The 18,123-nt window shown below is 45.4% G+C and overlaps 1 protein-coding gene across 1 annotated transcript in view; it reads left to right on the top strand.

Moving 5' to 3' along the window:
• The window catches only part of LOC123388163 (pecanex-like protein 2), a 71,396-nt gene that overhangs the window by 21,049 nt on the left and 32,224 nt on the right, over nt 1-18,123 (top strand). The window contains 1 exon segment of the mRNA XM_045067370.1: nt 1,491-1,706. Coding sequence (XP_044923305.1) covers nt 1,491-1,706 — 216 coding nt within the window.

The raw sequence follows: 18,123 nt of genomic DNA, 5'->3' as shown, positions 1-18,123 counted from the left end.
CACACACACACTTACGAATTGATGCTGTTTATTGTCTCTATGCCTCATTGACTTTGATTTCACAAAGCCCTGGGAGTTACTTGACAGGTGTGTCCTTAAAAACAGAATTTTCTTAAAGAAGCTGTAGAACCTATGGTGTTATCCATGATTCAACATTCAGTTAGTTCCTTTTGTGTGTTAGGACTTCCACCAGGGTTGGGACAGAGAAGTAAGCAGATTCAGATGCAGATCTGTCTTCCTTCATGTCTTGTCTTCTGCGCTTCATTTTCTCCACTGGATTGGAGAAATCAAATGCAAATCGAATACCCAGATATACACAAAAACCAAAAGTCAGATTCTAACTGTAGCGGGTGCTTTAGAGTAGAGGATCACAGTGCTGTGAACCTGTAATAGGGGATTTGGCCCAGCAAAGTGGTCAGTGGAGGCTTCCCTGAAGTAGCCATTAAGATGAGATCTGAAGAACAGAAAGTGTGCAAAAGCCAGAGAGGAGTGGAAGAGCAACCTGGGCAGAAAGATTGGTGTCTACAAAGGTCTGCGTGAGAAGGGCTTATGAGTCCTTCCACTGGAAGAAGTTATCTGCTGAGCATTAAGTGAGAAGGGAGGAGGATATTTGTGTGAAGAGAGGACGGAGATTGGAATAGGGAGCAGATCCCACCTGCCTCTTGTGTGTCCATATATCCGAGGTTTGCTCCTAGCTTATACCTACAGCTGTTCCAGCTTATACCCGGGAATAATAAATTATATGGGATCCTTTTATAGGTGATGTGAAGAGGCCTTGTTTCTATTTTAAGAGCATTGAAAAACCACTAGGGACTAGAAATAATGGGGCTGAGGGGTCCTAGAGAGCGCATTCAACTTCTGAAGTCAAAAAGCTCATTCTGGCTGTGGTGTAGGAAGTAGTTGAGGCAACAGGGATCCCAGTAAAGATACACCAGGGAGTCATAGGACTAATGTGGCTGTCCACTTGAGAAATAATTCAGCTTGCAATAAGGTAGATGTAATGCAAATGAGGAAGGGTAGAAAGATGCAAAAGATATTGAAGAAATTAAAATTGAGAGGCCAACATGTGAAGGAGTGGGAACAGAGATCCTGGGTTATGGTTGTTTGGGTACTGGTACCATTTCCTGAAATGGGCAACAGAAGGGGGGCTAGACCCAGGCACGTTGGAGGTGAGGAGAATTTGGGACATACCAGAGCAGATGTTAAGTAAACAGGTAGGTACACAGGTCTAGAGCTTAGACAAGAGTCCTCAGAGGTATGAATTTGTAAGTCATCTGCATTAAGACAATAATTTAATCCATTTGTGTAGACGAGACTGCCCAGGAAAAAGATAAAGGTAAAAAAATAAGAGGGTTTCACAAAGTCAACAAAAATGGGTAAAGTATCTACAAATCCTGATTTACCCTTGATCAAATGACAACACCTCATTTCACAGATCTTAGTGCATAGGGGTAAGTACCCACTGATTGTATTTCTTGTTCTGTCTTTAGGGAGTGATGACAACAATCTTAATTCCATCTTTTATGAGCACCTGACACAGGCCCTGCAGGAGTCCCTGTGTGGAGACTTAGTTCTTGGTCAATGGGGTAACTACACCTCTGGCGATTGCTTTATTTTGGCCTCCGACTACCTCAATGCTTTCGTTCACCTGATTGAAATTGGAAATGGTCTTGTCACCTTTCAGCTTCGAGGACTGAAATTTTCAGGTAAGAATCTCTTCATTGTGGAAGTTGTTGGAGGCCGGTTGCCTAAATTAGTTATCCTGCAAAGCTTTCATGAGAAGTCTCTGTGAGGGGAAGAATAGATTGCGGGGGGAGGGGGAGCTGCTTACAACCGCCCTCATTTATGTATTCTGGTGTAGACCCATCCCGGCCATCTGAGGGAGTAATGAGGTGAACCGTACCCTCTGGTGAAAACCTTTGGCATGGCAAGTCAGAACTTTGGTTTAATCCTTCTAGAAAAAACTCAGATGTGCCAGGAGGACATGGAGCATGCACAGGCTCCACCTGGGGTCAGCCAGACCTGAAACAGAAGCTGCTTCTGGGGTTTCAGGTGTTGAGGCCTGCATGGGGTCATCTTTCTGTGTCTGAGCCTTTTGTCTTCAACTGTACGATGAGAAGAGGAGAATGGCGCCTCTTAAAGTTGCGTGACTTAGATGAAATCATGTGTTTGCGGGCACGGTGGGGATGCTTATTGGTTTGTGGTCACGGAGTTGACCCGAAGCGTGACCCCAGTTTTCCCGTTATTCTGCCCCCCAGGGCCAAGTGGGGAGTGGGCAGGGATTAGGGCAACATATGTGCTCAGGGGCCCTTCTCCTGTGTTCTTTGGTTATTCCCTCATTTGGTTCATGTTTTTCCAACACCTCCTCTTGTCTGGCCAAGTTCTAATTGCGGCGGTGCCATGGGCACGTGACTACAGACTATTACCCTTGTGGCATTGACCTTCAGTGGGACATGTGGAAAACAATAAACAAATGAGCAAACGAACACAATGGTGGAAAGTTCTATGAAAAAGAAGTAAATCATGTGTCTGTGACCGTGATCACCACAGAGGACGGGGTTGGGGGCTGCTACATTAGACAGGGCGGCCAGGGAAGGCAGCCACGGAGAAGGATGGTGCAGGCTGGGAGCTTCTGTGGATGAGCGGGGAGCCCTGACGTGACTAGAGCAAACCAGCAGGCCTTCCGCAGGCTGGCATGGGAGGGGGTGGGAGCCCAGACACGTGGGGCCTCCCAACCGGGATGAGGGGCTGCATTCATTCTCTGCATAATGGGGAGCCGTTTAGGGGGGTCTCGGAGTCACCCAAACAGGGGAGGAAGGGGGAGGCAGAGGAGTTCAGGGAGATTTGGATGTGGACAGGGCTGGGCTCAACAGCTTTGGTGGGTGCGGGAGAGAGGAGGCTCGGCATGCTCCCCGGTTTCCAGGTTGGGCATGTGGGTGGACAGAGGTGCCTTTACTGAGACTGGGAAGCCTGGATGCGAACAGCACTTTTGGGTTTGGTAATGTAACCAAGGGCTCCATGTTGGTTATTTAAATGGACTTTTAAATGCTGTCGACTCACGGGACACCTGGGTGGCTCAGTTGGTTAATCAGCTGCCTTCAGCTCAGGTCGTGATCCCAGTGTCCTGGGATCGAGTCCTACATCAGGCTCCTTGCTCAGCAGGGAGTCTGCTTCTCCCTCTGCCTCTGCTGCCACTCTGCCTGCCTGTGCTCTCTCTCTCTCTCTGATAAATAAAATCTTAAAAAAAAATAAATGCTGTTGACTCATATAAGTGGATCTGTCAAGTGGCTAATTGGACTTAAGGGCCATATATTCACTCAGAAGACATTTAGCAAGCACTGGGCTGGGTGCTGTGAGTGCAGACGTGCAGGGGCCCCACCTTAAGGAGCTTGGAGCCTTGCTGACAAGAGACACATACTGAGCAATGAGCATCACGGCAGTGCCATGCATGGGGCACCATGGGGACCAGAGACGAGGCATCAGACTAGGCTCTGGGTCAGCTCGGCAGAGGAGAGGCTGCAACTGGAGGGGAGAGTGGGCACGTGATGATAAAAGGGCCAAACAGCCATTTGGGGTTTCCAGGTGGCTTGGGAGAAAGGAGTCCCAGAAAATGTTGGAAAGATGAGTAAGAGCCGGGTCATCACCCTCCAGACCCTCACAGTGACGAAAACACACCTTTTAGCCAAGAACAAATTGCCATCATTTTATATCTTTAACACAGTTTCCTAAAATTTTAACCAAGCATTTTGGTTCTAAGCTTTAGTCTTGTGAAAATCCATTACTTTTATTAGAATTCCTAAATAACTTTGTACCATATATATGTGTGAACGTGTGCACATGTGTGCATGTATGTAAATACACACACACACACATATAGATAGATATATTTTAGAATGGTGGGTTCTCTGGTTTAAGCATGTAATTCTATGCATCCTTACAAATTTTAAGAATCGAATTCAGGGAACTTACTTTGGAAAACGTCACTGGGCCAAGGGAGTAGGGATCCAACTCTTCACAATGAGCAGAGAAGCTGTGTTTCCCTGAAATTATGCCCAAATGCCAGAAAATGCCACAGGAGGTGGTGCAATAATGCAACAGCCTTGTCCATTTTGAGAGCTTTTAAGTTTTCCTGGAATTCAAAGGAGAATTTTTAAAGTGAGCCCGATTGACCCTGAGTTAGAGCTTCTATCACAAGTGCCATGGGGCTTCCATTCTGCTGGTGAAATAACTGACCCTTGAGTTTCCAGACTTCCAAGTTACCTGGATGTTGGAAGAATGCAGAACCTTACCTGTGATCTCTGCACGCCATAAACAGGCGTTCTTCTTAACCCGTCACCCTGAGCGTTAGGGCTTTGCCTCATACCATTTTGGAGGGTGTAACCAACCATCAAAAACATAATGGTTTAGCACAACAAGGATGTTTCTTCTTCACTGCCGTGGGGGTGGCTGGTGGTTCTTCTGCTGGGCTCACCCTGGGTTTCTTGGGCGGCTACATTCAGCTGGGAGATGAACCAGGCTGGAAGGTCTGAGGGCCACATCCAGAGCTGGCTGCCAACTCGGGCCTGTGGCTGTCCTCCCCGTGCTGCTCAGTGTCTAGTGGGCTGTACTAGGTGTGGTCTGGGTCGTCTTGGTGTTCCAAAGAGGGGAATGTGGCCACCGTGAGGCCCTTTATGGCCCAGTCTCTGAGACAGGCACCGTGTCACTCCCATCATGTCCTGTTGGCCAGTCATCCCCAAGGACGGCTCCAATTCGTGTGGTGGAAAGTAGCCCTGTCATACAGCATGAGTCACTGGGGGCCAGTCTTGGAACTACACACCAGGCTCCCGAAGCTGCCTCAGGTGAAACCCAGAACATGGCTCAGAACCAACACACCAACTGTTGTGTTCGGTGAGACAGCCCAGGAGGGTCTCCTACGTGGTTTTTCTTCCTCCTGACAATGACAGGAGAAATGGAACCTGCCTATAAGAATGGCCTAAGCCTATTAATGATGTCTTGGGAACAAAACATCAGTTAACCTGCCTGATACCGCTCACTCCTGTACAATACGTTTTCTTTGACCTAATTCTACTGTAGACTGGAACATGATGCTATTTAACAGAGCAGGACAAAAACCCAAGTTATGTTGTATTTGCAGGCAGGATCCAGGGGACCTAAAAGGACTCTTCCTTGTATATCTTTTTGCAATATTTATTACAGTATTCCCAGGGAAGATCTTGTTTTCTTTCTCCTCCTGGAGTATTTTCCCAAGCTATCCCTTCAGTGTTTCACTTTTTTCTCCAGTTTCCTATATTCCCAAATAGGTTTCTTTTCTTCAGTCAAATGTGACCTACTTCATTATGACCTGGGGCAGTCCAAATCCAGCTGTGCTCCTTTTCTGAAGCACACTGAAGCTGTCAGTGGAAGAGTGCACCGCTCATAGCACAGACCGAGTCTAGGAAATGAACAGCACACGCCGGAGGAAGAGGGAAGACAACCTCCCATGACTGGGGAGCAGGAAGCCCACCTGTCCATTTCTCACTGCAAGGGATGCAGCTGTATCCATTGTAGTTTTTAATTGTAAGCAGCAGAAATCAACTCTAATGAACTTAACCAGGAGGAGGGTTTATTGGAAGACATTGCACAGGGCACAGACTTCCTGAGAAGGCTGGAAAAGCAGGCTTGGTAATTCTAAGTCAAGAGCCATGTCTAAAATCACACTGTAGCACTGATCCCATGAAGCGGTCACATCTTGGCAGGGAGGAGGGGGGACATGGGCGCTTCCCTCATTTTCTTGACACCATGATCCTGGATGCTGCTGCTGCCCCTGCTACCCCCTGAATCTGGGTGAAGAGCCTCTGCTGCCATCACCCCCCTTACAGAATATGTCCCCAAAACCTGCTTCTTTTTGTCAGCAGCACATTAGTCAAAGTCTGGGGTGCAGCTCATGGATGAAGCAGAGACCACATGCCTATGCTCTAGATGCAAGGAAGGCTGGGAAAGAGGGTGTCTTTCCCAAACACAATTCTCAGTTCCCAGAGCAGGAGATGACCACTGCCTCTTTCCAGGACTCACCATATGAGTACATTGGTTGAAGTCATGCTAGCAGCTGTCATGATTAAGTCTCAAATCTCCATGACTGGCACAACAGAGGCTTATTTTTGTACTCACGTAGAATCTGATCAGTGAGAAGAGTGGTGGAGGTCAGGGATGGTTCCCTTCCACACCGTCAAGGGTCCTGGCCAATGGAAGCTTTGCTTAGTCCCTACACAGTGCTTTTGAGGTCACTCTGAGCTTCAGCATCAAGGTGGCAGGGAGTGGAGACTTGCCTAAAGGGTTACTTTGGGACATACCTGTACCTGTAATACATCATCTACTCTTCCTATTATTTAGAAATGACATAGCTGGCTGTAAGAGAAACTAGGAGATGTTGTCTAGATGAGTACCCAGGAGAAAGAGTAAAAGTAAAAAGTTCATGAACAATTGGCTGGTTTGGCTTCTGGGTAATTTTCCAAATATGCAGTAGAGATTTAGATCTTGGATAGCCCAGAAAATGATTAAGGTCCATGACACATCTTTAATTAATTTATTTATTTTTGGACTGGTACTGTAGGGAACAATTGAAACCAGTTCAAACCAAAAATACAAATAAGGAAGCTGCACTTTTCTCTCCTACTCCTTTTGGCTCACACATCCTAGAATAGAAATAAATTCTATATTTGTTAATATATAGGTATCGTGGTACCTTTGCTGCTCTTGGGTTTATGAGTATTACTTGCATCTGCCTCACCAAGGAGCCTCTCAGGAAACCATTCAAGACTTGATAGATTAATCATTGGCTTTAAATCAAAGTCAAGGTAACAGATAACACACTTTAGAAGGTCCACAGTATGAGGGGCACCAAGTTCAAGGTTTTTCAAAAGAAATGGAATCTATTGGATTTTAAGTCCATTTAACCATCACTGTAGGTGGATATAGAAACATGGAAAAGTGAGAGTTGATTATCTGTTCAATACATTTTTGTTCTCCTTTAGTCAACCAAGTGACCCAGGCTGATGGGTTCATCCACTCCTGTTAGAAGGGGAGACGACTGAGGACTCATGGTGCTGTGAACAAGAGAAGCCAGGCTACTGGAAAATACTTGAAATAAAGAGGGAGAGAACCAAGAGTAGGAGCCAAAAGTAAGAGGCACTTGAGGGAGTCTCTTATGACATGAATGTGAACTCTGAGCTAAGGAGAGAGCACCAGCCTGTGAAGATGACACGTATGGTCAGAACCACCACAGTCCCATCACTTCGTCCCAGTTAACACGTGGGAGAGCGAGGAGCCAGGAGGTGAATACATTCTGCAGGCTCACATCTAGTTAGTGCTGGAACTAGGCCGGCTCACAGCTACTTAGTGCTGGGACTAGGCAAACCCATGTGACTCTCTAGCTCTTAACCAGAATTTCTCTTTCCATATTACCATTTTACCTTCTTCCTTCCTTTCTCCTTTTGGATATTTGTTTGGATTTGTATTGTAATGCTTATTTAGTGTGCAAACACTAAGTAACTGGGTAAAATGCCTTCAGTCACTGGCACATCCTTTCAGAAGTTCCACCTTATTTTTCTAGTAGCCCCTCCCCCCCAATAAAAGGCAACCAAAAGGTATTTAAGACATCAAGCTACTTAACAGAGCATCACAGGTGACTTGACCTCTCAGATTCTGGACTCATCATTGGAACCTCAGTGTGATCTCTAAGTTCCTAGTATATTTCCGGCTCGACAAGCCATCAGGTCAGGAGGTATAAAATACTTCCACCATATGATGCACTTGCAGGAAAGTTAAATGTGTCCTCTCTGCCAGACCTGAAGTATAATTCTCTCACAGGGAGTAGGTGTTATTGGTGGACATCCCAGTCTTGAGACCATGGCTGTGAACTTCCTGCTAATACGGTGCCACACAGGGAAGGTCAGCACCCTGGAGCATCAGTGCACCAGATGATGATGGGCCTGCGCAGTGAAGCAGAGTGGAAGGATTTCAGGCAAAGGGAAGAGGAGGCTTGCTGTGATGGTGAGTGATAGAATCCCAAGGGCTGGGAGAATGGAATCCATAGTAGCTCATTGACAGTAACAGGAGAGGAGGGGGAACATATGGCCCAGGCGCAGTTAAGAGATGGGCGTGAGGATGGAAGAATCGATGGAGTGGCAGCAATCCAGTCGGCCAGTATGAAGAGGCCACTAGTGATTAGGTATCATGATTTTAAAGGAAGACATGTTAAGGTTGCTCGTGTTTCTCCCTAAGCCACATGCAGCCTCATGGGTGCAGGTAGAGAATGGCAGAGCTAGGCTTAAGCGGGATTGAGACGGAGTTGACTGAGTGCCATAAGGTAAACCAAGGACAAGGAAACTGACAACGTGTGCAAGGGTGTGATGATGACAGCAATGGCCATCCATGGAATGCCACCTGGGGTGGGGGGAAGTAAGGAACAGGACCTGGTGGTGGACTTTCTGGATCCAGGAAATGTACGTCAGCATTGTTGAAGTTGTAGTGTTAGAGGGAATGAGCTAGAAAGACAGGAGGTGGTTGCTGGAGAGCAGTAGCTTTGAAACTAACACTCACAGGGGGACACAGTCTTTGGTAATCACAGCTTAGGTTATTGGCCATGGAGATGAATGTCTGAGGTTGAGTGGAAGATGAGATCATGAGATGAGTGGGAGTTGGGGCTCAGGATCCTGGAAGGAGCTTCTCTGTGATCCTGAAATCTCCAAAAGAGCTATGATGGAGAGTGCCAGTTATCCTGGGCCAGAATCTCCATGGACTTGGAATTACCTAGAAGGTCCTGGAAGGAGGCAACAAGGGAGAATGGTGCAGTGAGTATGGTAACTGTGAGTTATTATAAGTAGACAGAGAGAATGGCCTGAGAGCATCCCTGAGAAGCAAGAGGACATATTCCAACCTCCTCTGTCTGGGGCACCCGAGGAGTGTAGGAAAACAATGAGCCCCACTCCAGAGAGCTGCAGAAGGGACAGGGAGAGGCAGCTTTCCAAAAGGGCACCAAGGAGAGGAGAAGAACATGACAGTAAGTTGAGGAATGGATCATGAGTCTCTGATGGCACGGTGAAAGGATCTCAAGAGTTTGTGGCCTGGGTGGAAGTCGGGTTAAATTCGGGTTAGAAAACGTGGTTTATCCAGTGCTATGGAAATTACGCTATAGGGGTCCTGGGCTCCTCTTGGCAGATGACGTGAACTGCCACAAAGCAGTGTTCTCTCCAGGGTGATGAAGCGGATCCTATCATCTAAGGCTGGGTCACACGCAGCAGGGCCACACGCAGCAGGGCCAAATGCAGGGAAGTTCTGGGGCTGCTGAGATGGACTTTAGTTACGCATGCAGCTTCCATTAGCCTCATTAATACAGACGGGACCACTACGTTTTTATCATAGCAAGATCAGTTTTCCAGAAATCTTCTTAGGGGAGAGCTTATGAAATCTTAAGGAGTCATTTGATCAAGTGGCGTTTTGGAACCCCGTGTCAGAAATGCACAATGTTATGTGGACATTCACCTTTTCTATTAGTTGTCTAACTCTTGTTTCCTGTCGATTTATTCTTTTCTCAGTATTTTTTTAGGATGAATGATACTGTATTTGTATATATATTTTATGTTTTATATATACATTCCCATGGGATCAAATACCTCCAGTGTTTGCTCATAACAGTAGTTCAAACAAGAAACCACAACCAATAGATATTACTTTGTCTTCTTATTTAGAACAAAGTCATGATGAAAATTATGGTTTCTTTTGTTTGTTGTATCTAGATCATGAATCCTGGGGATCAGGATGTGGCCATGGTGTTGGTCATGTGGCCACATGTGGTAGGTGGTCAATAAAGGTTTCTTGATAATAAAATCACAATGCATAATTTTAAAACCAAGGCTTATTTTCAGTATTCTTGCAAAGCTTATAGATGCAGTTCTTTATTCCTGCAGGCTGTGAAATACCCTTGCTGTTAGACTGGGAGGCTCTCAAAGGCCGAGACCCTTTGTCTTATTTGTGTCCCTTCCCTGGTGTGTTGACAGGCTCATGCAGGATGATCCAGAAATCCTGGTTGAGGAAGAAAGCAGAACCTATCTAAGGTTTCCTGAGCATGAGTTCTTTGCCAGGTACTAATCACTTTAATTATAGTTCTTAGAATATTCTAGAATATTCCCTATAATAACTGTGAGTTATTATAAGTGATCAGATGTTATTATTCCTATCTGAGACATAAAGAAATTGGAGGAATGAGATTCAATAAGTTGCTCCAGGCTTCAAAGTCCCCAGTAGTGGAGGAGAGGTAAGCATATGGATGTGGAGGTCCCCAAAGTCCATGAACTTTGCAGTATGCCACACTTTCTTGGAGTGGGGGGGAGGGATGGAAGAAGGAAGGAAGAAAGAAAGGAAAGTAGGAAGGAAGGAAGGAAGGGAAAAAGGAAGGGGAAGGAAAGAATAAGTAACCATTTTTAAAAATAATCTCTCAGGTTGTTGAAACTCAGAAATTTAACCTGACGTACTCTTAAATCTTTTTTTTTTAAAGATTTTATTTATTTATTTGACAGAGAGAGATCACAAGTAGGCAGAGAGGCAGGCAGAGAGAGGAGGAAGCAGGCTCCCTGCCGAGCAGAGAGCCCGATGCGGGACTCGATCCCAGGACCCTGAGATCATGACCTGAGCCGAAGGCAGCAGCTTAACCCACTGAGCCACCCAGGCGCCCATACGTACTCTTAAATCTTAAGATGGTGTCACCACTGATAACAGCTCAATTTCTTGAATGATCAGCTGCCTGAGCAACTGTGAAACCTGGAAGGCTCTTGCATAATGAGTGTGGGAAGCTAAGTACAGTTATCAGGATGTAGCCATACATTACCGGTGGATCTGGAAAATATCAAAAAATGGGATTTATGTGCCTGTTTGTGTGGAATGGTCTCAGCTATCTCTGAGTTTGGCTAACACCCCATAATCACCGGCCTGTGGGGACATTTTTAATATATCTGTGTCACTAATCTTATCTCAAGTTAATCTAACCCAAACCTTTTGACTAACTGGCAAGTCCATGGAGAGCTGTAGCTTCCCACTAATCTTGAAACTATCTAGAATTTTTTCTTCTCTATGACAACGTTCAGGTCATTAGCGAGCCCCGAGTTCCTATGTCTACATGGCTCGAATAAGCAGTTAAATCCCTTAGGTCCAAAGTTCACCCATAAAATAATGGGTTCTCCATTCAGAAATCCTACACACATAATCTTCTTCATTTCAAATTGTGTGACACGTCAGTGAGAGAGACAAAGCCACGCTTGTCTAGATAGGCAGTGTGGGAAGGAAAGGGCTTTCCTGTTGAACATTCACAGAATCTGCCTATTTTAACAACACTCAAGAATAAGTTTGTTGGAGAAAAGTAAAATAAGATAACTTGGAATTAAATATGAATGAGAAAGAATCTGACTCTTCCATATAAAGTTGAGTGCGTTGGTTTTCTCATCTGTGAGTGGGGCCGGAATAGGAGAAAAACCATAGTACTCACATATAAATATTCACATATGATTATTATATATTTCATTGTTTCTTATGCCTGTGCTTCAAACTTGCCCAATATAAATTACTCTGTATACAAAGTGACTTGGTTCATTTCATGTTCGCCTATGGGCTGGTAGAACAAAGTAGATTCAGAGAACTTTTGCTTATAATTTGTGAAGTCTTACTAGACAGTGTATGATAAGGGGGAAAAACTGACTTTAAATCCAAAAGATCAGACCCTTCTACCAGAGAAGTCACTTTTGAGACCCAGAGTCCTCATTTATGAAAGGAGAAATTACGCCGGCATAAGCAGCTTAATGTGTGCGAGAAGTGAGATGCTATCTGAGACACCAGTTTTCAAGTTGATTAATATTACACAAATAGAGGGGCACCTGGGTGGCTCAGTGGGTCAAGCCTCTGCCTTTGGCTCAGGTCATGATCTCAGGGTCCTGAGATCAAGGCCTGCATCGGGCTCTCTGCTGACCAGGAAGCCTCCTTCCCACCCCTCCCCGCCCCCCCCCCGCCTGCCTCTCTGCGTACTTGTGATCTCTCTCTCTGTGTCAAATAAATAAATAAAATCTTTAAACAATATTACACAAATAGATGAGGTTTTGAAATACAAAGTCTCTGAGAAAAAACAATGCTGTTTCCCTGGAAAGCATTTCACCACATTTAAAATCCTGCTTGCCGAACAGAGCACAAGAGAATTTTTATTCATGTGGGTATGTTTTATAACAAATTGAGTCTCCTCAGAATATAAAACAGTTACAATAAAAATATCTGCTGGGGGACGCCTGGGTGGCTCAGTTGGTTAAGTGGCTGCCTTCGGCTCAGGTCATGATCCCAGCGTCCTGGGATCGAGTCCCACATCATGCTCCTTGCTTGGCAGGGAGCCTGCTTCTCCCTCTGCCTCTGCCTGCCACTCTGTCTGCCTGTGCTTTCTCTCACTTCTCTCTCTATGACAAATAAATAAATAAAATCTTTAAAAAAAATCTCTGCTGGGCCCACAGAATCAAATGTGTATAAATTAATCTAACATATTTCCCCCCTACTGCACACTGGCCTGATACACTTCCAGATTCTCCCTGTGATACTTAAAAGGTGCCCAAGTCCAATGCTGCTGAAGGTCTGGAACCTGGGACTAGAGGAGAAACTATCCAGTAAAATAATAAAGAACTAAACTCATTCAGTGTCTCAGGAGACCAGTCCTACCCCTTGACTCACTTCGGCTCCTGACCTCCGTTGTGTTGCACACATTCCTGGCCATCTTTTTCTCCATCATTAAGTTCGGATTAATTTCAAGGGGGTGCTTATCGGATGGATGTGTAGCCGGCAAAAGACGGGATGTGTAATAGGATAGTTTCGCATATAAATACATATTTTTGTTAGAATAATTATTTCTTCCCAGAAATTAAATCTGGTGAAGGCTAGCAGATACAGAGAGCTCCTCCCAGGGCAGGAAGCTGGGGATAGATGACCAGCATTGTCCCCGAGAAGCAGTGGGGCTGAGGGGGGCCAGAGAAAGGCATCTCTGTGACTTTAAAACTGTAGAGGAGGTTTGCGGGGCTGGGGGTGGGGTGGGGTAGGCAAATCGCACTGTGACTTTCCTGAAATTGACCATAATTCAAAAACCTTAAAAAGTCTTCTCTGATATTATTTTGCCCGGTCACATAACAGCTCCTTGATATCACCCGCTAACAGGAGACAATGCTGGTTTAGGTTTCCCCCATTAGCATGCCTATCATTACGGGTCTGGCACCACATGAGAAGCTCACTGTTGGGGGGTGCGGCATTTCTCCAGCTGGCTGGGCCCGTGCTCTGTCACACACATGTAACATGCACGTGTAAGGTCCAAATGTTCATGGAAGTGAACTGCTCTGAGCTTAGCTTTGACCGTATCTGGTGACCTCCTCCTTAGTGGCCATGGCAATTCAGAAAGGATCTTTACTGTGACCCAAAGAGAGAATACCATTTATAAAATCCACACACATCCCCAAGTGTGTGTCTCTGAGTCCCCCTGGCAGCTTGAAACGCACGGACTAAATCAGATCTTTGCCTAATTATGGTGCACTGTGGCCAGGGACTGGTTCTCTCCTGTCAGTCCCCTCCTGGTGGCCTCGTTGCTCAGCATCTGTAAAACTCTAGCCCGGTGTCTGGCACGCTGGGCCCATGAAGGCAGTGACCGTATGGAAGTGCAGCTCAGATCAATGTCCAGTGAAGTTGCTTTGAAACGCTGTTCCTGGAGAGCGCTGCATGCAGTAGGGACAACACGTGGGGTTTTCTGTGGAATCCCGTTGGACGCTTCGGGGCACCTGAGTGGTGTTTCTCAAAGTACATGCGTCGGGTAAGGAAAGTTGTAGGGTCGAGAGGCCTGATCTGTACAATTTGTCATGCATTTAGGCTTCTTCCTGCGTGTTCTCACCAGAAAATCGTACTGCAAGCTGACATTTTCTATCAGGGAAGCCTTCTGGCTGCAGGGAACCATTTTTAATGTGTCCCTTTGAAGTCCCCATCACATAATGGCCCAGCATCTCCTTAATATCTTCTGACCTCTTGGTGAACAGCCCGTTCCCTAATCCCCATTCCCATTGCTTCCCCTCAGGGGAAGTGGCTGACTTCCTTTCCCCAAGTCCTCTCTCCTTGGGCCTGCCTTCCCAGCCTGGATGGCCCTTCCCCCCCATGAGGCTGTCTGGAATGGAATGGAGGACGTTTCGAATTGAGTTTTGGTTACGGGACCTTCTGTTCAGGCAACTGTTCACTTTGGCTTTCTGACTTTCCCAAGAGAATGTCGGCTCTACCTCTGGTCTGGCTGACAACGAGGGCAGGGTTCTGCTTCTCTCACCAGCTACACAGAATATCTACATTTCTGGGCTTGTTGGGGGGGGACACAGTAAAATCCACTGCCACTCAGTACACAATAATTGTCAGAACTGGGTGGAGAGAAACCGTCCATAGCAAGGATTTCCTCAAAAGGATGAAGTTCTCCTGTCCCTAAGGAGTCCCTGACATCTGCCCTTGGAAGACGCAAGAACCACATACTTAAGGCTGAACTCTTTGGCCACCCATAGAGGTGATTTTATGATTTTTCTTTATGGCTCTTGGGCCGTATTAGAACAGCTCGCTGAAGCTGGTGTTTGTACTTTCTGGGCAATGCCATTAAGGACGGTGTTCACTGTGTTCTGAAATATTCCTTTTATTAGGGTCCTGGGAATATTATCTTTTTGGTGTCTTTGCCAGAAATAGCTATGACTCTTGCAAGGAATTATTTTGTTGTTGTCTCAGAGACACAAGAAACTATGCATGTTCTCTTTGTACATTGGCTTCTAGAAAGCCCCGGTGCGATCTGTGGCCCACCTTCAGTAAATAGATAGGGTATCACAGAATATAGTTAGTGTCCCTCGACATCATTCTGGCTTTGTCTATTTTTTTCTTATCCCCCTTTTTACCTAAATTGTATCATTTTCCATTGTACCGTATATGTCTTCTTAAATTGACTTCATTCCTTTTGGGAAATAAGTGTGAAAAAATAAGTCAGACCCAGCCTGTCGCTGGTAGATATGGCAGACAGCACTTAAAGGGGAGCAGTGCTTGCTGTCTGGGGAACCATCAAAGAGAGGCAGAAAGTGTCTTTGGGCAGGAACAGCTGCCTCACACTGTGGCCACACTCAGGAAATGGATATATAGCCTGTGTGGCAAGATATCTGGGATCTACTAGATATATTTTCAGTTCAAAACATTAATTCCTGCTGCTTTAAGTAGGCATTCTTGTCTATCAGAACTAAGACCCTAGGACACTGTCAAAATAATTCAAAAATTATTTACTGAATGCCTTCCTGTGGCCCGCTGACTTAGATCATGAGAACGCTGTGATAGAAAAAATGCGAGGAGTCAGTTTCAGTGGAAACGCAGAGTGAAACAGCCAGCCCACTCGTCATTCATTGACACGGATGGTGCAAGAGGTCACAGTGTGGGGACAGTTGGCCTCTGGTGCTCCCTTTGGAGGGGACACGCTCTGAACCGCATGAGCCTCTCCAAGAAGACTGGGGTCCTGACTTGCCCGTGAGCAGCAAATTAGTGCACGTATGGAAGATACTGGGTCTTTTAGTTTCCTCTTCTTTTACAGTACGATCCTGTAAAAGGAACAAAAGGTGTTTCCTAAGAGAAGGTGCTGGGACCTACCTTAACTGAGTGTTTATTAAAATCCCACAGCAGTTACAATGTCTCTGTGGATGGTGGTCCTTTATGGCGCACTGTGTCCCCACCTGTCCTTTTATCGGTGTCATTCTTCATGGTGTGTGGTTTTACTTACCTCATTCACGTGGTGGAAGTCTAAACTCTGCATTGCACTGTCACACACACACACACACACACACACACACACACACACACACACTCCAGTTTGTTTGATGTAAGGGGAGAGAAAACCAACCCTGACATCCAGTCTCTCACAGAGAGAGAAATTGTAAAGAAATGCAGATCTGGGGGGACATGACATTTAACCAGTTTTGCTAACCTATTCGAGGTGAAAATCCTCCTCTCTGCTTCCTCCTTGTGTAGCCTAAGAACAGTCTCACTTCTTCATGGAACGAGAGTTTCTTGCTGAATTATATCATTTGCTGGGAGAACTCCAGGGTGGTCAGTGTGCCATTTGGTGGGACCAGACATCCCCCATCCTCAGAGTCTAGTGGCCACAGTCCTAGGGGCCCGGTGGACGATTGGTTAGGACTCCATGGTCATTGCTCATTCTGGAAGGCCCAGAGCATGCAGTCGGACTTACTCACTGTTTATAGTTCAGGGATGTATTTATATACATCTCTACCAGTTTGATATTGCAGATGAGCTAAGAGATCCTGGAAATGTTTTTAAAAAGAGTGTTTTCAGCCAATACCCAAAAGCAGTTAAGTCTTGGGGAAAGACAAGCAGAGTCACAAGATCTGGGATCAGATCTTCACTGTTACACTTTGCGTTACACAACCTGCTCCGTCCCTTTCCTGGTCAACTCCCATCTCATTGCCCATTTTCCTAAGAGTTCCATGGGTATGTTATTATTTGAAGGTTGTAGTTTTCCATCTCTGACCCATCAGGACCATCTCATTCGTACTGTAGAGCAGCTTAGTACTGACACTGGATTTATCAGCCACGTGCATAATGTCATTTGTTGAGCATTTTTTCAATACCGTGCATGCAATGATCGGGATTCACATCTCTCTTTCATTTATTCAGTCATTCATTCATTCAGGCATCTCACCTGAGGGGATGTTAGCACCCACTAAGTACCAGGCACTGTGGGGTCTTGGAAAAAGTGAATGGTATGGAAATGGACATAGGGAGAGTTCTCATGTTAGAATTGTCTCAGAAGACATGTCGAAGGATCCAGAGAGTTGCCCTTTCAGCCATGACTGACTAACAGGTCCTGGATTATCCTTCTTGCCATAAACAATTACAAAACTGGGGAAAAATATATATATATTCAGTCAACTGGGATAAAGAAGACACTGAAATCTCCCTAACATTACCCTTGCTCTCCTCCTGGAGGCCCTTTCTTATGTGTAGAAGGGGGAGGCAGCATCCAAACAGAATACAGTTCTTGGACTGAGCTAGCGAGGCAGAATCTGAGTTCTGGATCACTAATAAAGCTGGACTTTGTGGGTCAGAGGAGTGGATAAGAGCAAATTTCACAGAGAAGGTCCTGCAGAGATCTGTACAGGGATCCTCGTTAGTGATTGGGTAAATGTTCACCTGCTAAAAGTTGGAGGCGAGTCGTGGCAGAGAATAGTAACTGGAGAGGTGTGAACTCACTGGAGGTGTGAGCTCACTGGAGGATATAGAGGTCGAACAGAGCCGAGGTGTAGCACTTCCAGTCATGCAGTGGAGAAACCTTGTCGAACATCCCAGGAATTCAACTGGGACCTTGGAAAGACCAAGCTGCAGGAGTAGAGATATCGTTGCGCTAGACGTCTACTCTAGAAACTCTCAAGATTAAGTAGGAGTTTCAGAAGAATCAAGCAGATGTGCAAACAAACTAACGACTTAACAGAACATAACAGAAAAGTCCAGACAGTCAATACTAGAGCATCAACAGTATCCAGCGTGTAATATAAGTTTCTAGATATGAAAAAACGCTGAAAAAAGTGATCCCAGGAAAAGAAAACAATAAATAGAAACACAGCCAAAGAGGTTGAAGGGAAAAGAAAACAAGTTTCAAAGAGTTATTAATATTGTTAGGAAGTCAGAGGAAAAATGATCATAATGAATGATCTGATGGAGACTACCAGCAGGAAAAAAGAGAAATTCTAAAAGTGAATAAAATGCAATGTCTGAGGTGAAACATTTAGAGGATAAAAGAAAAGATCAGTGGACTTGAAGACAAGGCAATAGAAACTGTTCAAACTGATGCAAATAATAAAAAGTTTAAAGGAACAGAAACCAGTGATCTCTGGGACAATAGCAAGCGATCCGACATACGTGTAAAAAATATAATAAAGTCATATTTTTAAACTACTCAGAAGTGTTGCCTCCACTAACTGCCCTTGCTTTTTTCTCTCCCACTGTTTTGAGTTTGCTCAAGTGGCCATCCCCTCCCCCACCCATCATGACACCGAAACCTCTTGCAAA

This window comes from Mustela putorius, unplaced genomic scaffold (genome assembly GCF_011764305.1).
Source record: "Mustela putorius furo isolate JIRA1106 unplaced genomic scaffold, ASM1176430v1.1 tig00003890_pilon_pilon_pilon, whole genome shotgun sequence".
Classification (NCBI taxonomy): domain Eukaryota; kingdom Metazoa; phylum Chordata; class Mammalia; order Carnivora; family Mustelidae; genus Mustela; species Mustela putorius.
This window is presented reverse-complemented; position numbering and strand designations above follow the sequence as displayed.